The 23,289-nt window shown below is 34.8% G+C and overlaps 1 protein-coding gene across 5 annotated transcripts; it reads right to left on the reverse strand.

Annotated features, from left to right (window-relative positions):
* Window positions 1-593: 593 nt before the first annotated feature.
* On the reverse strand, window positions 594-12,797 carry LOC132044038 (uncharacterized). Of its 5 annotated transcripts, XM_059434514.1 has the most exons (23): window positions 12,470-12,787; window positions 12,272-12,316; window positions 11,601-12,016; window positions 9,532-9,603; window positions 9,225-9,429; window positions 9,025-9,133; window positions 8,233-8,325; window positions 8,027-8,119; window positions 7,803-7,895; window positions 7,617-7,709; window positions 7,448-7,529; window positions 7,285-7,344; window positions 7,119-7,171; window positions 6,829-6,995; window positions 3,801-4,014; window positions 3,661-3,718; window positions 3,523-3,579; window positions 3,108-3,353; window positions 2,295-2,359; window positions 2,150-2,206; window positions 1,961-2,054; window positions 1,032-1,172; window positions 594-918 (listed from the first exon to the last, which is right to left on the reverse strand). In XM_059434514.1, the coding sequence occupies exons 1-23, from the start codon at window positions 12,657-12,659 to the stop codon at window positions 790-792; spliced, it is 2,832 nt and encodes a 943-aa protein (XP_059290497.1). In that variant the 5' UTR covers window positions 12,660-12,787; the 3' UTR covers window positions 594-789. The 5 variants fall into 5 exon arrangements, with proteins under 5 accessions (XP_059290497.1, XP_059290495.1, XP_059290496.1 ...); XM_059434512.1 differs by having other exon boundaries at window positions 11,601-12,215; window positions 12,300-12,789; XM_059434513.1 differs by having other exon boundaries at window positions 11,601-12,316.
* Window positions 12,798-23,289: the final 10,492 nt, after the last annotated feature.

Below are 23,289 nucleotides of genomic sequence, written 5' to 3' on the forward strand. Positions count from 1 at the left end.
ATATTAACTCTAAAATTTATATTAGTTCTTAAACGTCATTCAAGTCTGGGCTACATATTGATCAAAACCGATGGGAGGTTATTGATCAAAAGCACCATGGTTGTCATCAAGTTGATGGGTAACCTCCAATTTCCAGATCAGGGGCATCAAATGAAAGGGTTGGGTTGATCTTGAACATGGCAAAATGTGCAAATTTAACAATTAGGGGGGTAAATGATTACTTGGACTAAAATTAGCTAGGTCAAAATGAACTAAATCATGGAGCATAACTCAACCCATCCTACTCTTGCTAAATTTTATTAGTATTTTTCTTCTTTTCTTATAATTTTTTTGATGAAGTTTTCCTATAATTTTTTAAGTACATAGCCAATTTTTCTTTTCTTTATAATGCTTATACATAATATACCACACAACAAAAATATCTTTCTAAATTATTTTGACAAGGTCTCCCTTGAATCAATTTGGGGATTACACATCAGCCCCCGAAAATTTAATATTGGAGCATTCTTCAAAGGATAAGGTATGGTTTCTTCTTTCACTCTTTCAATACCCTAGGGGTGGGTTGGGGATGTTCGACAGAAAGAACATGAATCTAACTTATAAACATGCAACAGCATTGACTTTTAAGTAATAAGAACCTTCTTTACAAAATTTTGATCCTCTCAAATTCATAATTTGTAAAGTTCAACTCATCCTCTTTGATTAAATAAGATTCTAATATATACATGTGGTCAGAAATCTCTCTACAAAATGGGTTGAATGGAAAAAAATCCTATTTGCAGCCTACTACTACTCATCTGGTGCATCAGTTTCAGTTTCCTCATGCCGAATGATTCGACATTTAGGAACCATTTTTTCCAGCATAGATGTTCCTTTAAAGGTAATCATTTGCCAACAGGTTTTTTTGTAGCTGACAAGCTGCAATGTAAAACAGTCGCTTAGAAGAATTAAAAAGGATAGTTGCTTTGTATTCGAAGGGGAAAAGAAGACGGAAAACAGATGCAGCAGAGGCCAGGACTTGTACAACATACCTGATCTGGTGGGATCTCTTTGAATCCGAATTTCTCGGTCCATATTGACATTGATTCAACAGCAGCAGGGAGTACAAATTTTCTTACATTTAAGAATGCAAGCAATTTTTCTATACAGGAGAGAAGCAACTGAAAGTAACCCTGTAAATATTCAAAGCATACATTCTTAACTTGGACATGTCAAGAACAATAGCTGAAGAAAGATCGCTAATAAGATGTATTCCACTATTTCTAATTACTTGACAGGCCTCTAACATGTAATAAGCAAGAACTATGATTTCCCATAAAAGAATCATCAGAATCAAACACCTAGTGTCAACATGAGTACATGACGATGTCAGATACACTATGTTGCCAATCAATGTTCTCCACCGTGGCAAAAAATGAATTAGGATTAGAGTGGGTGTTAAGGGACATCCAGTTAGGTTTAAATGTGTCTTAGTATTACCCAAATTAGAACCCCTTGAGGATCATCTTGAAGAAAATAGATCAACAATAAAGACGAACGTAAAAGCTGAAATACTGCCGGCCGCCCAATAGGCCAGTAGTCCAGCAGAAGTCAAACTTCTGCGATTGGCCAATAAATTTTGGAGGATGCTGGGCCTCTTCCACCAGTTTTTTAACAAATTCGTCATATCTACATACGTTGGGTCAAATATGGTCAAGCAGGAGAAGTTTATAAAGAAATGGTCCAGTCAGGCAACCAACCTTCTTTTTTACGCAACTCCAAACTTTAAAAGCCAAAATAAGTATAAATAAGGCAAGACATTCAAAATATGGACCTTCCAGAATGTAACTATATGTAACCCAATCAAGTAGTGAATGAAATTTAAAGAGTATGCGACACAGGTAAAGCAACAAAAATTGAGAGAAAGTCATCCGATAGAAAATAAATTGAACCATTTTCCCGAACAGTTACACAGCTTTACCTGGCCCTGGCTATCAATACGTGTTGCCACAAGAGGAAGCTCTGCCATATCCTGACCAAAAATACGGAGGATCCCTGCTGATACTACTATTGAGCTACACGATAACCAAATAGCCTTTTGAGTTATGTAATCAAAATGTGCTTAAAAATGAGAAGTTTCAAACGAAACAAATTGCAACACATTTCTTACTTTACTGTCAATATAGCACAGTACATGCCCCCAAAGTCTTGGCCCCTAATATTCCTTCTGCAAGGAAGAACAAATATCATAGATAACAACAATGGCAAAATAAATAAAAATCCAGTTCACTCTGCATAACAACGAAGAAGCTTACCCATAGACCATAGATGGAATGAAATCACGTCCAGTTGCCGAATCAACAATAGGATCAAAGCAATCCTGAAAAGTCAATAATGATGATTCTAACTTTTTCACTCATATCATTGACAAAACAAAAGATACAACCTCAAAATAGTTTTAAAACCCTTTAAGGGAACACAGAAAATCTAAATGAACCAACCACAAAACATCGCAGAACAAGAAAGTCACAAAACCTCTATGTGAGCGTACAAGAAAAAATATGACGAAATAACATCAAGAGAACATTATATCAACTCCGACTACAGAAGGAAACAGCAGGTAAAATTCCACGAAAGAAATTTACCATGGAATATAGCGATGACAAGTCTGTTTCTCATGATTAATAAATTCTTTGAAGCACTCATTCTCATTTCTCAAAAAAAAAAAAATTGATTAAATAAGATGTTGTATTAGGAAGGCATCAAGTAGATGCATGTTACATACACAAAAGAATCGTGGTTAACTCTTGAGAATAAAAACTTCAAATCTAAATCAGGGAGTTAACCAGAAAGCAAAAATATGGTCTCTAAGCCATATTGATGGAGCTAATGAAGTCTAAATTCTCATTTCTCAAAATTAAACTTAATGTGGCCACATAAAAATCACATAATCAAAGTTACAAAATAATGTAAAGGCATAAAACTGAACCCTACTCAGCAAACCCATCCCATCTCAGATAAGTTGGAGACTAAACAGTTTAAGTAACATCACACAGTGAACATGGTTATCACAGCCAAAGTCTGCTCACTGAAAGTGTGGACAAAAATAATTCAGGGCTGATGCTTACATGGAAAATTGAAACAGCTTCTGCTAGTAACACTCTGGTTTCACGAGAAGTAATTTTGCCACTTAGAAGTCTCCATCTCACATCAGGAACACCAACAAAATCCAAACGCTTTTCCCTTAGCTTCATTCTTACAGCGCCCAGGCAAGATTCTGACAGCTTCTCTTCTCCCGAGTTCAGCGAATTTTGCAGTGCAGAATAGATCCTCTTGCAATCCACACAGCAGAACCATTTTCCTTTAGGCAGCTCCTGCGATGCAAGTTGCACTAAATTTTTAACATGAGAATCCCAAAAAATATAAATTTAAAAAGGAAAACAAAAGAGGAAAAAAGGGAATGAAACAAAATGAAGTAGCAGGAATCCTGGACAAAGAACGGAGATCTCCCATGAAATAATCCTAAAATGCAAATGGACTAACCTTTAAATCAGCTATCTTGCGTTTCTTCAAGCAGCCAACATGATATTCCTTCTCACACTGGATATGAAAGGTGAGTAAAGCCTTTTAATCATATAACTTGGTCGAATAAGGCAGTTATAAGAAATGTAGAGGAAATACCTGGTCACAAAGGATAACTGTGCGTGGACCAAATCCAGATTTACTGAAATCGTAACACCTGTGTACAACAAATATTCGCTTCATTATACTACAAAAGCTAAGACATTAGGTTTTGAACTTTTTTAAAAGCAGACAACTACCTGCACAAAACACATGCTATAACTTCTGCCTCTTCTGGGTTCTTGACAATACGAATGCAACGTTGGGTTATTTGCTCTATGGGATCAATACCAGAAACCCTCCCAGCAGCAACAGCATTTGCATTGTGCTCCACAAACTTCTCCCTCTGAAACTTGTTTTCACAATACTTACAGTACCATTTACCAAGGGGAACAGCTGACAATGATGCACATTCTGCATAGACAATTGAAAACAAACATCAATACCACTTAAATGGAATATTGAAATTTTACCAGTAAAGGAACCAGAATTTTTAAGAGGTGAAAGAAAGAAAAATGAAACAAAACAGAGGCAAGTCTGAAATTTTCTCAAAACTAGAAAAAAGAAACAAACAGAGGCAAGTCTGAAATTTTCTCAAAACTAATCCATAGCCGCATGCTGCTCACCTAAATGGAGACATGGAACTGATTGTCCAAAAACACAGCTTATTTGTCATTATAAGCAAATCTATAGGATTAAGTAGACAACTATCAGAACCTTAATATTTCTTTCTTTTATTTTTAGAGATGATCAGTCCAGGTACTTGTGCTTGGGAGGGGGGAAGGGGCACTGGTGGGAGGTAGCAGGTACCAGTGGAATAGTCAAGGTGTGCGCAAGCTATCCGGGACCACCGTCATCAAAAAGAAAAAGTAACAGCCGCTTGTGACTTAGTGGCTGTGTCTTCCTTATTAAAGGGGATCAATAAGAATTTACAGAAGCAATCCACATGGCAAACTGGTAGAGCAAAAACTTCATCCAAAACAAACAAGAAGGCAGGTACAACATTTTTATCAAGTTCAAGTCGATTAACAAGGCGCTAGGATAATCTTCCCAAGTGTTTGTACTGAATAGATCAATATTTCAAATTTAACGTGTTGGGAATTATTAGAGACGAAGTGGTTATCATCTAAAACTAAAAGGTCAACTTCAATCAATTCATACTACTTAAAGGCTCACTGCTGTAGACCTTAGCTCAATTGATTTCACTTAAAGGAGGCACGAGGCATGAATCTGAATCATTCAGATCTTAGCCCATGAAGAATATTTTTGTTTTGTCCTTGTGCAACCATTCTTTGCTCTCGGTACGTCTGATTCATTCAAATCTTGTAGTCTGTTTGAGAAGGGCTTTTTTAAGAAGGAATGTAAGATTCATGCGAATGTGACCATTTAGTCTGCTTTCCCATTATCACTGTGTAACCGCCGACGCCATCACCACTAACCACCTCTATCACTAACCCCCACCTAATGACCAACCATCATCACCACAAACCTCTAATCCACCTCCTCCACATAACCACCACAGGCAACCTCTACCATCACGACAACCACCCCACAACCATCATCGTCGATCGCCACCATCGCCGTTAGCTTTAAGAGTGTACTTTGTCAAACAAACAATTTCTACAACACCATGTAAATTTATATTTTCTCTAGAATTAGTGGATATAATATATAATTATTAGTCTTTTTGAATTTTTTTTTATCAGCTTCTATTTTTATTTTTATTTTGGCAATTTTCATTAGCTTCTAAATAAAGATAAATTATACTTCCTCTATCTCGTTTCATGTGACACTTATCCTTTTTAGACTGTCCCCGAAAAGAAAGACACCTTTCTCTTTGTGGAAACTACTTAAGCTTAGCATCCCTATTTTACCCTTTTTTTTATGACATGGGAACCCGCAACCGCTACCCTGCGGGTGCGCACAGGGTAAACCCAGCTCCTATGCAATAGCTCGCAAACCACACAGGAGAGGCAACCCGCACTAGGCAAGCCCAGTGCGACGAGCTAGACCCAGAAGGCAAATCCCCTGCTGTCGAACATCCCTAGTTTACCCTTAACGACATGATTTAGGGGAACTCTCACCACCACTCATTTAAAAGGATACTTTAGATATATTTGGTTAAGTCATCTTTAATTTCTTAAATTTCGTGCCCAATCAAAAACCGTTACATAGATTAGTCGAAGAGAGTATTAAGTTCAATCTTTGAGAAAACAAACAGTTTTAATTTACCAACATCCAGATTTAGAAACAATATATTAATAATCGTACATGTATTCAGATGGCATAATACATAAACAGGTCCTCAGCTGGCAAGTATGCCCTCCAACTTTGGGTGTGCACAAGTAGGCACCTCAACTTGTATAAAGTTGAACACGTAAACACAAATGCTGACGTGGCACATAAAATTTGAGGTGTTTAGATGATCATTCTGTAAGTTGGGAGTTTTTAACTGGCAAAGTGGAGACAAGTTGAGGTTCCTACTTGTCCACCCCCAAAGTTGGAGGGAACACTTGCTAGCTGAGGCCAAGTTTGAGGGCCTGTTTATGTATTATGCCTATTCAGATTCATACATCTTCATCTTAATATAAACAAACAAGGCCTCAATCCACTTGAGTAATCCTTATTCATCATCAGAGACTCCTCTAAAGAACTGAATAAGATAGTTTAGATGGAAAATGGTTCAAAACATTGCACAATGTGACTCATGATCAGAGTTGAAATTGTTTCAGACATATTATCTTCCTCTACAATATGCTTAATACTTTTTCCTCTCTAACTTTGTCCTCCCAAGATATGAAGAGCACACTAAACCTGAAAGACATCTAAGGAGTTTTGAGCCTATTACAAACTAAACAATCCTGGCACTTCGACAGTAACTTCCACAATTAGCGATATATAATATCTTTTATTTATCTCTTTTGCTTTATCTTAACATGCCTCTCTAGTTTGCCCCCGGGAGGGTAGTGTGGGGGTAAGGGCGGGGGTTGTGTCCCAATGTCTAACTCGGTGCTCTAATGCCAGACGACAAATTTATGAGCAGTTGTCGTAACCTGACCCAACACACACACGCGGACACACCCGAAAAAAGGAAAAAAAGAAAAGCTAGTTAATGCATGGGATGATGAAATAGAACTTGATGGTTTTAATCATCAATAAGAAAATAAAGAAACCCCACATGCACAAAAGAAAGTGTTGGGTGGAAATATTAAGGCCCTACAACTTAACCTTTATGGAAGGCCCTTGGGCATCCATCACAAAGCACCAGTTTTCCACCATCTGCGCATATGATGCACAGGTCATCACTGTCTTTGACAGAAGACTTACGGCCTTTCAATAGGGATATAGCAAATTCATGCAGGGACACTCCATTTGAAGTGTAAATGTATCCATAGCTGCAGAGACATGAGAAAATGTCAAACATCTAAATGGGAATGCGTCAGAAGAAAAAGGTAAGCTAAAAGTTAATGAGGATGAATTTTCGTTAAAAGACAGCTAAACAGAAGAATGACACTGACGGTTTTTTGCGAGACGCCCAACCTGCATGAGCTTCAAATTGTGATGGACTAACCTAACCATGACAGGAAAGCAACCATTATGTCTTATGTGACGGTTATGAAACCCTATGCAAAGAACCAAGGTTTTCATTTTTTGGAAAAATTATGCAAGCTACAAGAATTGTACCTCAGAATTGCAGCAAGAACAAAATATACCAGATCCCTGCTTATAACCAATGAGCAATTTCTGCCAATGATAAATGAGCAAATCACAATTATAACAAAACAAACCATATTTAGCATCTAGCACTTATAAGATGTCTCAACTAAGAAAAGGGAATGCTCGGTACCTTTCCACGAGAATAATAAGCTACCTCAGTCCCATCGGGCAGTCCACCTTCCTCAAAAACCAACCAATGCAGTTTTTGATCCCTAAATGCAAGCAATCACATTGACTTTAAGAAATGTGCTGACAGATGAAATCCAGAATAGCAAATGTCAAAGAGGAATGGCACCAACTTTTTTGTAATTTTCCATTGGGTCCTAGAGTGTACTGAAACACCAAGAGAACCAATTTTCAAGGAACTCGAAGCTGCAATGGATTTCGACAATCTGAATTAAAGAATACAGGCACCATACAAGTGAGAGGTAATATATCAGATAAAAGGAAATTACTGGCAATTGACTAGCCAAATATTCACCAACTTTTTTGAGATCTTGCTCTGCATCTTATCTCTGAAAGAGTTGCACATCGTGGCAGCTCCATTTGAGTGTGGAGAAAGAACTGGATTGGATAACCTAGATGGTTCCAAATAAAAGTGCGTAAGAGAGAGATGGCAAAAATTTGCATTTTTACAGAGTAAATTTGATGTTGCAGACAAAGCAAAGTGAAAATATCAAATAGAGAAACATTGAGTAACATAACACACCTGTTTGGTGTCTTCAACTGATCCCTCCTTCCTGAGATTATATGCGCCGAAGATATTCTGAGGGACTTTTTCCTTGAATATATTTCCACATCCCTTACAGCAATAATAAAACATCATTATTACATGTTGGCTAAACCATTTAGTCATGCTGAAAATATTCAGACTGCAAAATCAAGCAGAATTAGTCAACTGGAAAAGATACCAACTTTTTCTTTTTTCTTCCTCTACTCCTTTTTAGTGAAGTATCTGACGCAGTTGAAGTTTCGGAGGAATTTATGTTCAGAACGGGCTCAAATATCCTAATTTTACAAAAACAAGATTAGCAATGTCATTAAAACAAGAGCAGAGACTACTGAGAGCTTCTGACTATGCAAACACATCTATACAAACTAAAAAGTAATATAAATTGCAACATAACCATTCGTAAGAATAAATCAGCTAATGCTTACAAGGAAAAATCATAAACTCAACTCTCAAAAAGATATTAATAATAAAGAAACATGAGATGTGACAAAGTGTCCTTTGGTTCATGCAATTAATAGTGTTAAATCCATGCTACTTGTCCGAAAGAATGATAAATAGCTTTAAGTTCATGACAACCACTAGTTTTATTCCATTCATCAGAAGCATTAACCCTGAAAGCCAACTGAGAGCAGAAACACCTGCCTCGCGCTAAATAGATTTAATAGACCATGCTCTTCCTATACGACTTAGCCTTTTGCTTGGACACAAGCAGATCCAGGATTCGAAATTGATGGATTCCTTCACAGTCAAATATTTATAAATATTTAATTTCTTAATACATATACCGGGTCTGAGCCAAAGCTATTTAGTTTAAGGCCACAAGATTCAAAAGTCTTCTTTACATTCTTAAAACTTCATGCCTAGTCAAACTAAGACACATAAAATGCAACTGATGGAGTATAAGAAGACTAGAGTCCAGTGAAACACCCAAAAGTATCAATATAATCATAAGCTTATTTTCAACAGAAACATACCCAGCTTCAACTTTTATTGACTGAGTTGGAGTGGCTTCTGATCTTAAAGAGACTACGCAAGAATCACAAATTTGATCAATTTTTCCAACTGAGGTTGCAGCAAAATACCCTGGCCACCATGAGAAATCAAGAAAAAGATCATTTGAGTGTACTTGTGCGAAAACCTGTCACCATATTCAACTTCACATAAGAAAGCTCACTTTTGCAATTCTGACATATGATATTTTCTTTCACAGGAATCGGGCCAATGAAGCTCCGAATTGTTGCTTCTAAATTCTTCAAAGAACCTTTCCTGCATTCTTTGACCACATCAAGGAGACCCTTCCCATTCTCCAGGCAGATATACTGTGATGCACGTCTATATGTTTTACATGCATGGATCTCAAATTTGCAAGGAGGAACAACCTAAAAGAAAGTCATACAGCCAATTAATGGAAAAGTTAAGACCCAAACAACTACAGAGTCAACAAAGAGCAAAAAAGAGATACAGAAATAACAAATACTCACCCTGGCACCCTTGCACAGATCACAAGAACATAGAATTCCAATATCTTTGACTGTTCCCCTCAGTGGAATTCCCTAAATTAAGACAATTCAGCCTTCAGAATAAGATAAAACTAATCAATTCCATGACCATTTTGAATTTTCAGTCCAAACTAGATGAGGAACATTGATAGGGAAAGCTAGATAAGCTTTTTGACAAGAGAAACTGCACAGCAAACTAAATGATGTAGCTTCCTGCAATAATAAATCCATGTAACATGTCCACACTCCACAGTTGAATGCCAATGCTGCTTTACTGTTTTCAACTCGACTCCCATTCATGTTCGGGCTATAACTCTATAAACAGAGCACACTCAACATACATTGTTTTCTAATATTCATATCGCATAATATAAACGGGCTCCAATGGTTTTCTCCCATAACTACCCCAGAAAGAAGAAAGTCCGACAACTGGGCAACACCAAAAAAATCTACACACAGGGTGTTTCCAGCCCTTTTTTTTTTTTTTATAACCGTGGTGTATGGACCAGCTTACGCGCACTCGAATAATTTCACGGGGTACCGGCTACCTCCCACCAGCACAGGTACCGGATAACACAGTCCAACAAGACTTGGAGAGATAGAAAGAAATCACCTAGTGTTGCAGGTTTTGAACCTAAGACCTCATGATTCTCAACTCACTTCATTGATTACTAGGCCACACCCTTGGGTGCGTTTCCAGCCCTTTCTTTAGCTAATAATGAATATGTATGTGTCTTTTTTTTTGTGTGTGTGTGTGTGTGTCTGTAACAACTATTATTAAGCCTCTGTCAAGATCATATGTAACCAGTCTGCTCTATCCAGACCCAAATCAGGGGCGGAGCCAGGTGGGAGCAAGGGGTTCACGGGCAGAAAATTACTCTATATATACAAGGTTGAAATTATTTTTATGTATATACTATAGTAAATGTTCAATCCCTTTGACGTCCTCATGCGTTTACCCAAGACAGGAATTCTCTACAAACAAAATGCCACGGGTTCAAATCCTGTCATCCCTACCTATTACTGCTCCTTTGGGCAGTAACGAGGGATCAATTTTGATTATTTTGAGCCCCTATGAAACCCCCCTTAGTAAAAATTCTGGCTACACCACTCACCCAAATCATTCCAAATAGAAGTATAGCAGAGTTAATTATAAGGTTCAAAAATATATAGCCGAACATAATTTATTACGCCACGTAGCCTAATATACAATATTATACAACACTATACCTGGGGGAAAGCATTATACATAATGTATCAACCTGGTATAAAAGTGCATAATAGTGTATAAAAGGTGTTTATACACAAATATGGGCTAAACCAGGTAACAAACTCAAAATATGGGCAACGTGGCGTAAATATTTTCTCCAATTATACATAGAGCATAATTTTCCCTGTATTATTTTGAACCCCCTAATGAAAAATTCTGGCTCCGCGCCACTAACCCAAATCATTCCAAATACAAGTATAGCTGAGTTAATTATAATGTACAGATTTTTTTTTTTTTTTTGGTGAAGTATAATGTACAGATATTTTCATGCAACAATAATACATAAAGAAAAAAAAAAAAAAAAGCATTACCCTCTTGCCACCATTCCCTAATAACTAATACATGTATTACTAATACATGCATAACTCTAATCAGCTACTAAACGACCCCTTAATGCGTAAGAAAACAAACAAATAAACAATCCACGCACGTTTAAGCTTAGAAAGCATTACCCTCTTGCCAACATTATAGAAAACTGCATATCCCTCAAGCAAACCAAGTCTCGAGCATGAACTTTACTACACGTGATCAATTTCCCATATAACATGAATGTATCAACCTGGTATAAAAGTGTATAATAGCGTATAAAAGGTGTTTATATACACAAATACGGGCTAAACCTGGTAATTTTCACTATATATTTTAAACCCCTTAGTAAAAATTCTGACCTCTGCGCCACTAACCCAAATCATTCCAAATACAAGTATAGCATAGTTAATTATAATATATTGGTATTTTCATGCAACAATTAATACGTAACAAAACACAAAAAAAGCATTACCCTCTTGCCACCATTATAAAAAACTGGATATCCCTCAAGCAAACCAGTTTCGAAAAGCTCCTTAACAGTAGTAGGTCTTCCTATAATCGATATCTTCTTCGATATTTCCATACTACTACTCAATACAGACACACCATTACTATCATGAACTTCACCACATGTAATCAATTTACCTTCCAACAGTTCCAAATTCTCATTAGACATATTAAGTGGTTCCACATTAACAGTAGTAACACAGTTGACTGTTAACGTTGACTCCTCTTTGACTTCAATTTCCACCATTTTACCCTCTGTTACCTCGTTAATTACAACTTTACCACTCAAATCACTCGGTTCATCTTCAACGCCACCGTTGCGCACTGGAATTCCCGAAATACCCTTTGTTTCATCGTTAATTACAACTTTACCACTTGAATTACACCTCAAATCACTCAGTTCTTCTTCAACGCTGCCATTGCACACTGGAATTACGGAAATACCCTTTGTTTCATCGTTAATTACAACTTTACCACCTGAATTACACTCATTAGCCGCACTTTTCAATCGCTTGCACACTGGAATTCCGTAAATACCCTCAGTTTCATCGTTAATTACAACTTTGCCACTTGAATTACACTTCAAATCACTCCGTTCTTCTTCAACGCTACCGTTGCACAATGGAATTACGGAAATACCCTCGGTTACATCGTTAATTACAACTTTGCCACCACTCGGTTCTTCTTCGACGACAACATTCTCACCGTTGCGCACTGGAATTACGGAAATACCCTTTGTTTCGTCGTTAATTACGACTTTACCACTTGAATTACACTTCAACACTGGGATTCCGGAATTACCCTCCGTTACATCGTTAATTACAACTATGCCACTACGCTCATTAGCGTTACTTTTCAATCTCTTGTTCCTTGTGTATACAACGACGCCGTTAGTGTCACGATTCCGAACCGGAGCATTAACCGAACCGTTCGATTCCGGTTTAATAACGTAACGCCGATCAGTTGTTGTTTCGGTTTTGAGAACCGGTGACGTGGCTAACGGCTGTGACACGTCACGGTTCATCGTCGGGTGTGAGCTATATGGATCTATGGGAAACTGAAACCCTTGTTCAAGTGTGAAGATTGTGAGAGTCCATATTAATTAATTAATGAAGCTGGAATAAAAATAATATGACCAAAAAAAAAAAAGGTTGCAATATAAATGAGTGGAAAGTGAATTATTTTAAAGTTTTAAGTAAAAGAAGAAAGTAAATTTGCCTGAATTGGGCAATTGCAGAATTATCCTTCTTTTGGGGTGGTCTTTTAACTTTTGTCCCATGTGTATAATTTGTTTTCTTTAATTTTTTTTTTATCTAAATTTCAATTTTTTTTGAAAAATAAAAATTTTAAAAAAATTTGTAAGACAAAATTTGAATTTTTTTTTAATTTGAAAATTTGATTTTTTTATGCATTTAAAAAAAAAAAAAAAAAACTAAAAAAAATAAAAAGGCGATTTTCTTTTTTTGAATTTAAACTCTACTTTTAAAAAAAAATTGATTTTAGTTATGTTTCACTGAAAAAAAAAAAAAATTTTAAAAAATTCGTGGAAAAATGGATTTGTTAAAAATATGGAAAACTTTTAGTTATTTAACTAAAAGTCTTAAAAAATTTTGAACTTTGCCTTGAGGCATGTATTTTATTTTTTTAACTTTTCAAAGTAAACTTTTAGTTATGCCTTAAGGAAAAGTTTCGCCTTATGGGGCATAATTTGATTATGCCTTAACTAAAAATCCGTTTTTAATAACTAAACATGCCTTAAGGAAAAGTTCAAATTTTTAAGAAAAAAAAATTAAGTTTTAGACTTTTAGTTATGCGGATCCGGCAGTGAAACACACTCTCTTAAGGCGTGTATATCGGATCCACACGGTAATTATTGCCTTTTAAATTATTTTTTTATTTTATGCTTAAGCGGTGGTTCGAACCCAGAACTTCAGGTATTCGCCTACCTTTCCAAGCGAAGGGCAAAACTTAAAGATAAGCAATATAAATAGTGGAAAGTGAATTAAACGGACCGAACCGAATTAATTCGGTTTTTCGGTGTTGGGTTTGAGTTTTCGGTTCGGGTTCGTCTTTTAACTTTTCAAAAAATTCGGGATTCGGTTCGGTGTTCGGGGTTTAGTATTCGGGTTTTCGGGTTTTCGGTTTAAACCGAAATATTATGTCTTAGCCCAAAATTATTAATAGTCCAAGCCCATGCCCTATTTAATTTAAGCCCAAACGAAAAACCCAAGCCCACTTCATTCTTTTCATCTTTTGTATCAAACGAAAATAACCCAACCCCAAGTTCGAAAACTCTTCTTTGTTGTTAAAAATGCGACACCTTATCTAAATTAGTTATGATTCTTATTGCTTTCAAAGACACCCACATCCACCTGACATTTCCTTCTTATAAAAAGAATGTTAATAATTAATATACTTTTTTATATATGGCAAACATTACTGCGTTAGAAAACAAAAAGAAAACTGCCTGTGGAAGGAGCTAACATTGTTGAACGAAAGCAGCCTTATGCTGCAGACGCTCAACGAGAATCGTGCGCTGCCGCCGAAAACACCGAATTGAAAAAACCGAAACCGAACCGAACCAAACTTCAAAAAACCGAAACCGAAAGAACCAGGAAGATTAGTTTGGTTCGGTGTTTGGTGTCCACTTTCAAAACACCGAACCCGAAATATTTTTGAAGAAGTATGAGAAAGCGAACCAGAAGAGCCGAACGCCCACCCCTACTTAAAGATCACAAATATGAGGGGCAAAATTTAAAGATCACAAATATGAGGGACAAAATTTAAAGACCACCCCAAAAGAAGGACAATCCGCGCAAAAAATGGGCTTGAATTTCCTTTCAAATGACCTGGTCTTTAATTTTTGTCCTTTAAATGGTCTCATTTTTTATTTTTGTCCTTTAACAATCGAATTGGCGTTACTCTAGTTTCTCCTCCTTCGATTTCTGCTACTATATGTTGTTTCTTATACTTCGATTATCATATTAATTTGTGGTAGTTATTGCTTCTTCTTTTTCTTTTCATCCTGCTTTATCATGCATCTATAATATTTTTCACATGATTTTTTATACTGCTTTGAGTTGCTTGTTCTTGTGTCGAGAGTCTATCGGAAACAACCCCTCGACCGTCCAAAGTAGAGGTAAGATCTGCGTACACTCTACCCTTCCCAAATTCTACTTTGTGAGATTTTACTGAGTATGTTTCAGCAATTTGTGCCTAGTTGGATACAAGTTCCTATGAAAAGGTACTACTTTGTTAGGAGGAGCAAAAATTAAAGACCAACACAAAATAGGGGAAAAGTTGAAATGGCCCATTCTAAAACACCCACAATGGAGTACAGTACTGACCAATTTGCAAAAAAAAACTTTTCTGTTTGTGCAAAAAATTGTAAAAGTATTTTCGTCATCCGTGTACTTGAGTAAAATGCAAATGGTTGAAAAAATAAAATAAAATTTGGCCTCAGATTTTGACTGAAGAGTTTTTGTCTGTTATTCAATTCGATATTATTTGGGGTTAATTTTTTTTTTATGATAGTGGTGTTTAAGTGATTGTGCACCTTAATTATTTCATTAGGTATTCGCTATCTCTCGTAAGCATAGATATTAAAGTAACTCTATCCATTAAAATTCAGGCAAATAAAAGAAATTGCCCAATATTTTTTATTTGGTGAGAAATGCTGAAAAATTATTAGACTGATATTTGATTGAAGCTCAAAGAAAATAAACTGAACAATGTGTGCGCATGTAATATGTAATGTGTACGATCAATTGTAATACCCATATTTAATATGATTTGGTAATAACCGCTGATTATTTGATGTAAATTATATGATTCTCAATTTCCTATTGCTTACACTTATCATGGTAAACTCTTCATTTCCTCTTCTAATTATTTTGTTCTAGATAATATATGGATGTTCCTAGTCTTTGCTTAGTATTTGCAAATTCACTATGAATTAACAAATATTTAATGCTCTCTCTAAATCAATAAGTTCCGGTTTTTCTATTAAGGACATCAAAAAGAATAAATCCTTTTCAGGCTCAATAGTTCTATTTGTTGATGATACTGCCCCCACTTCCTTTGCTCATATTTCTTCTCATGCATTGGGTTAAAATAAGGGGAAATTTCAGAAATATACAATTTGCTCACTTACATTGCAAAAAAATAGTCCAAAACTTACATTGCAAAGCTTTAGCCCAAAAACACTTTTATACAGTGTTATACATTTATATACAAAAGACAGATACATTATGTATATAGGTGTTTGAAGGTGTATAATGTGTAGGTATATACACTAAAAAATATAATTATACAATATTATACACGAAAATATGCACGAATACACATTTATACACGATTATACCTTTGGACTGATTACATTATGTATATGGGTGTATAAACATGTATAATAGTGTATAAGAGGTGTGTATACACCCATATAGGATATTATACACTATTATACACCCACTACCCCTGCACCTACCAGTTTCTCCACCTCCTGCGACTTCCCCTCCGTCGGCGCGACTCGAGATTTCTAGCCGGAACTCATCATCGGAGCTCAGTCGCGCAACAACCACAACGCCGCCGCCGCTCCATCTCCGGCCAAACAACTTAGACCAAACCTAACGCCACCAGTGGTTCTCGTTCGCCATCAATTGTTGTTTGTCAGCGACGTAGTGGTGGTCGGAGATTACGAGAGCAAGAGAGAGGAGGCAGAGAGAGAGGGAGGAGGAGAGTGGGTCATTTTTTCGTAAGATTTAAAAATATGGGTCAATTTTGATAGTATTGTTACACTAATTAACATAGAGTGTAATTTTCTCTTAAAATAACTCATACTACTGTTGTATATCCCTTCTTTGAAGTTGAACAGAATTCCCTTTGAACTTCTTTTCGCAAATAACTCACATATTATCATCTAAAAGTTTTTGAGTGTTCTTGCTATCCTATTTTGATCGATTATTTTGAATTTTGATTGTGCTTGTCTATAGCATATGTTTATCTACATTTATTTTGTGTGTGTGCAATATGTTATTTTATGTTAGTACGTATTAGTTTTCTATCTCTTTGTATGTGATATAGTACTCTCTTCCTTTCCTGTACAATTTGTTGGGCTTATTTGTGGACGAAGTGCAAAGATCATTTTTTTGCACGGATTGGCCTTCTTTTTGGGGTGGTCTTTAAATTTTGGCCCTCATATTTGTGGCTTTAAATTTTGCCCTTCGCTTGAAAAGGTGGGCGAATACCTGAGGTTCTGGGTCCGAACCCCCGCTTAGGCATAAAATAAAATAAAAAATTCGCAAGGCAGGGTTGGAGGCGTGTATGCCGGATCCGGCATACAATCCTTAAGGAAAAACTAAAGTTATGCCGAATCCGGCATAACTAAAAGTTTGCCCCATAAGGCAGAATTTTTCCTTAAGGCATAGTTTAGTTATGTCTTATGGGGCAGACTTTTAGTTAAGGCATAACCAAAAGTATGACCCATAAGGCCAGAACTTTTCCTTAAAGCAGAGACTTTGCCTTATAAGACAAACTTTTAGTTATGCCTTAATGAAAAGTTCAGCCTTATGGGGCATACTTTTAGTTATGTCTTATGAGGCACACTTTTAGTTAATTCATAACTAAAAGTTTATCTTGAAAAATAAAAAAAATAAAAATATATGCTTCAAGGCAAAGTCTGCCCCCCCTCGGCAGACTTTTAGTTAAACATAACTAAAAGTGTGCCGGAAGGGGCATAGCGAAATTCAAACTCTGCCTTGTGAATTTTTTTTAAATATTTTACTGAGCAGGGGTTCGAACCCGGAATCCATGGATTTTAGCCGAGGGGCAAAATTTAAAGACCACAACTATGAAGGGCAAAATTTAAAGACCACCCCAAAAGAAGGGCCATTCGCAGAATTGCCCTGCAAAGATAGTCGATTTCAAGATGTACACCATTCAAGTCATAGCCGGAATTCTCATTCTTTTTGAAAGTTTAGCCATTATTAAATCAACTTTAGGCGTGCGAGTCTGAAGCGCAAAGTATAACTTCAGACAATTTGAAAGCAAACAACTTCAACTATTTTTGCATGAAGTTCAAGTCATATATGACTGAACTTCAACCATTTTTACACGAAGTGCAGGCCATAAACGAACTTCAACTATTTTAAAATGAAATGCATGCAATATATGACTGAATCACTTGACAATTAAACTTCTAAGTGATGTATGATTTTTTCCCCTCTCAGTGTGATATTACTTTTGGGCAACACAGTAATTCAAAAGAACGCGCCTTGGCACCGTAGATTATTTTTAAAGAAAACCCCAAAAGAAAAACCCCAAAAGAAAAATAAGGGAAAACAGAAGAGTAAAGCTTAGCTAACTAATGATTCAAAATCTTTTAACAAGTGACAATAAAAGAAAAAACTAGTCGGACCGTTTGATATTTTCCTAAACTTCTGGTCCTATATTGTCTGTACGTATGATCATTTTCACTCAACTTATTGGCATTTCTTATAGTTCATTACTTCCGTTCATTGTAATTGCTCTTTGGTTATTATTTATTAAGTGAGAGAATTTTTAACCGAAAAATATTACTTTTTAAAGTAATGAATAGGTGTAAGCATTAGTCTAATAAAGTAGTACTTAATATCAAATAAATTGTCCACTGCTGCAACGATTCCAAATGCATGACGTAATAATGTTGTCTAGAAATGACCACATTGTATTTTCTCTATGTACATCAGTATAAAATATTCTTGAAAATTAGAGAGTGCAAAGATGTTTTTTGGCACTAGCTTGAATGACATCCAATGTAAGAGTACAAATGTATTTCAAAGATACTTTGTCATCCAATGAAAAATAAAAACAAATTCCTTTTTAAGTATAAGTGGCATAATCTTTTTCCTAAGATGTATATATATTGCAACTTGTTAGTATTACCCTTATGATTTAGGGAATAAGATTACAAGATCCTCTTAACATAGTGAATTTGGAATTATTACATCATAATGGGGAAAAGAAACTAGGTACGCTGCCATGCTTAGCATAAGATGTGTGCAACCTTTTGATGAGTTGGTATAATTTCTACATGTGTATTAAAAGGGTTAAATTTCATACGGATATTTTATTTGGAAATCACTATTTAATATGTATTTACTTTTTAAAATTTTGTATACATTATTTTGGAATAACTTTAGATATGCGGTGTCTGAAGTTAGGCTTGACAAATCCTACCTTGAAATAAAATATTTGAAGTTTCATATGATTGAAATTCAAGCATTAATCTGTTTGAAGTTCAGGCAAAAATGATTGAAGTTTAGACAAACTAATTGAACTTTAGTCATACGCGTTTGAACTTCAGTCATATGAAACTTCAAACACTGCATATCCGAAGTTATTTTGAAGTGATACACTTGCAAATTTTTATGCATTGCAGGGATGACTTAAATGGAGATCCTGAAATCGGGTATATGTGCAGGTTAACAATTAAAAGTTGTGATGTATTCAAATCTAAATAGGTCATTACAACATAAAAGGTTGTGTTGGGATGCTAAATACCATGTATTCTTAATAAGAGGTCTCAAATTCTAGTCCTGATAATGAAATCATGTTTGACAGGAAATGCTTCATCCCAAGTTACTTCCTAGCGTGAATTTGAATTAGTTGGATCCTAGCAGTAACCAATACCAATGGGAACAAAAAAAAAATATTATTGCAGGGAAAACTCATCCTATATATGCATGACACAACATTTGTAGGCGTTTGGCCATGAAAATCAAATATTTTTCACTTTATTTGGTATTTTGGAGTTGGAGTTGAAGTTGAAGTTGAAGATGGAGTTGTGTTTGGTTATAGTTTTTGCAAAGAATATTTGGTTGTTTAAATGTATTAAAAGTGAAAAAAGTGAAAAAAAAAAAGTGAAAAACAAATTTTTGTTGTTTTTCAAATTCCAAATACAACTTCAAGTTGTATTTGGAATTTTTATGGCCAAACACCATAAAGTGAAAAAATATTTCTGAAAAAAGTGAATAATTTCAACTAATTAATGTTTAGAACGCAGCCAGCCGCATCAACCACTCAGAAGTCAGCTGAAAGCACACAAATGTACAAGAACTTCATTACATTATTCCAACAACCTTTCTTGCTTCACGTAGGAAACATAATGCTATAATCAAACTAATCATAAACAAAACGCACTCAAACATTAATACAACACAATAAACCATTATTCTGGCCATAGGACTATACGTAAAACACTCCTTGAGTAACTTACAAAAACATACCTATTTAGTAAAAGAAAAACTCAATACTATAGAACTAAGTAATTAAGGACAGGATTAATTAGGATAATCTGCCTTTTTTTGAAATTATATTTTTTAGGAAAACTAGTATACATCAATTCCTAGAGCCCCATCAAGAGACTCAAAATGCCAAAGGATTAGAAGTTGCCCATAAATTTGACCAGAAAATCACTACCAGGAACATGCCGGCCATTTACCTTAATTACCATGGAACTAATCAAGATTCTTCATGAATGATAATAGTTCCCACCAAGCACCATCACAAAAACCATATTTTGCAGCCACCCTTTTGTTATCTTCATCATCTGATGGTTCCAGTCTTTTCTGTTTACGTAGGAGTTCTTCCTCTTCCTCCATGGAAAAATTACGATAAAAAGGGTAAGTAGCTGCAAAAACCACTAAAACAAGCCTAGAGATTTGATTAAAAGCCTTTGTTGATGTTAATGAAACAAATATAAGAAAGAAGGTGACTTAATTAGGGAGAATGTGGTCACTTTGGGTAAAGGAGGAACAAAAACGAAAGTAGGAAAAAAGAGTAAAATGGAGAGGTTTGGCAAGTTTAGAATCTTATAAGGGATATACCATTGGTACCTTCTTCCACTGCTCTTACATCACATATGTTATTTCGTTGTTTATGTTTATAATTAAGAAACTCGTGAGTGTTAATGGCACACGGTTTGAAACTCGATAAATATTGAGCCACTTTTTTCTATCATCATATACTTAAATATTAAGTATTTTTTTAATAGAGTTCAAACTCGTAATATGTTATTAATTTGTACATCACGTGTTGTGTTCTCATCACTATACCAGATTCCGCCACATGTAGTATTTCTTCTGATGGCCTCATATTCCTTTCCGACCCTTGAGTTTTTTATATTGTCATGCTTTACTTTTTAGTGGATGGTACTATTTTAATCAAATAAACCACGTATAGCTTTAAGGTTTAATTTAATTATTATATTAAAGGATGAAATCATCGTTCACATGCAGAATTTTAGAAGAGCGGTCATGAATTAAGTTTTTCAGCAAAAGTGACTCGTATGTACTGCTAAAATTTTCCAAACTATGACCCACATTTAAAAACTATTACTTCTATTTGGGGTTTACGTTAGGGTTGGTTCGGATTTTTTAAAGACCAAACCAAACCAATTGCATCGGGTTTTTAAATTTATAAACCAAACCAAACCAATAAAAGTCGGGTTTTTCAACCTCGGGTTTTCTTTGTTTTTTCGGGTTGGTCGGGTTTTTTGGGTTTTTTTCCGATAAAGTCTTCATACAAAACATATAACTTGTACTTCAAATATTTCTTTAGTCCTAGTAACATACGAGTATCTAATTAAGATATTTATTAAGAAAATAACACAAAACGTGAGATGAGAAATAAAATTGTACTAAAATATTCAACGAATTTTTTTTAGTGAAATTGCATAAAATAAAATGATCATAATCTAAAAGTACTAAGTCATGCTACAATAAATACGGCTAATTTATAAGACATGTAGAAAATGATCATAATTTAAAAGTACTAATTCATGCTAAAATAAGTACGGTAATATGTATTAATTACATGACTAGATATTAAAGAAAAAAATAAAATTAAGTTATATATTTTCACTTTCTAAACTAATATAAAACTAAATAATAGATATCAACATTTTTGTCATTCAGTTGTTAGATATGAATTACTTTTGTTAGCATTAGTATTGATTTGATTTTTGTTGAGTTTTATTTGAGTTACTAATATCATTGGGCTATAAAATTTATTAGACCATTCAAAATTCTAATTCCAAGCTTGAAATAATATGTTAAAAGATAAAAAACTATTAAAAAGTTAAAGAAACATTTATAAATTACATTATAAATAAATATTTTAATGTATAAAATATGTTTGAAATTTTATAAATATAATGTCGGGTTGGTTTGATTCGGTTTGACTTTTTGTAGTTAAAACCAAACCAAACTAATAGTGTTCGGGTTTTTTTCTTTTTAAAACCAAACCAAGTCAAACCAAACCACTAGTCGGGTTTTTTCTCGGTTTTTGGATTATCGCTTGATGCAGTTTGTCGGTTTGCTTTGTACACCCCTACTTCCTACGTATCAATGGAAGTGCCTTATTACTCTTCTTTTTAATAGTATGTTTCTAGAAGTATGAATCTTTCTATGTTTGACAAATTTATTAATTTTAATATTTTACATGATAAGTTTTAAAATCACAAGTTCAAATAACATTTTGGCACACTAAAAAATTACACAAGTAATGAGATGCTTAGGAGAAGAAAATTTGGAGAGTGCTTCTCGCTTTATAAGCGGTCTTACACTCTGTGAATTAAGATTAATCAGTCCAATTATCAATTCTGAATACCGAATGATTAAACAAAAGAAATATATTAGAAACTCTGATCACTAAAGAATGACAATAATACTAGAAGGGGTTACATGAATTCTAATTAAAAAATATGCCCCATTTAGTCTTTTATGTCAAAGTAGGTTTACGCAAGCATGCTACTCTCATGGAGGCCATATTATCAAACGTACATTTTGAAGCATATAATTCCACTTCATCGAATATCCAGTTTCGTGAAAAAATTGTTTTGTTACTAAGTATATATATTTCAGTCGAGCGGAGATAAAATAAGAGAGAGAAACAAAACGAAAAAACCTGCTCTTTTTTCTTGTTTGGTTTCTTTATATCCTTTTCTGCAAGGGAAATCCATAAAAATCAAGAATCACGTGAAGTTGATATTTATCACAGTTGACAAATTGTATCTAAGAAATGGGCCACATGCAATGTTTATCCAATCCAATTGCGACTCAAACTATGATTTATTCATGTCTAGACTAGACTAGATGCAAGATTGTCTCTTGTTTCATCAACACAAAATAAAAAATTTCGAAAAAGCCACCCCCTTTAATACGAGTGTAAATTCTATGCACTCAATGGGGCAGTTAAATTTTGGGAAAACTTGCAAAAACATGCCCCTACACGCTTTTATAAAATTTCACCTTGATATATAGTTTATAAGTTTTAATTTAAATAGCTACCTTTTATGCGATTTCAATTGTATTTACGTATTTTTTTTTTTAAATGCATCTGAAATACATGTATCGTAAAAGAGTGGAGTAAATCCTTTAAATACACGAAAGAGTTGTGTATTTCATTGTATTTATATACTGATAATCCTTTTGTTTTCGTTGTATTTAACTGTATTTCAGTGTTGATTTATCATTTTTTTTCTTTGTATTTGAATGTATTAATTTGTATTTACACTAAAAAATGACGAATTGAAAGAATACGATTAAATGCAGCCAAATCTCAGGTCTGAAAAAATAAAATACACTATATTTAAAAAGGAAGAATAAAATCAAACCCTT

Source organism: Lycium ferocissimum, unplaced genomic scaffold, assembly GCF_029784015.1.
Source record: "Lycium ferocissimum isolate CSIRO_LF1 unplaced genomic scaffold, AGI_CSIRO_Lferr_CH_V1 ctg3281, whole genome shotgun sequence".
NCBI lineage: Eukaryota > Viridiplantae > Streptophyta > Magnoliopsida > Solanales > Solanaceae > Lycium > Lycium ferocissimum.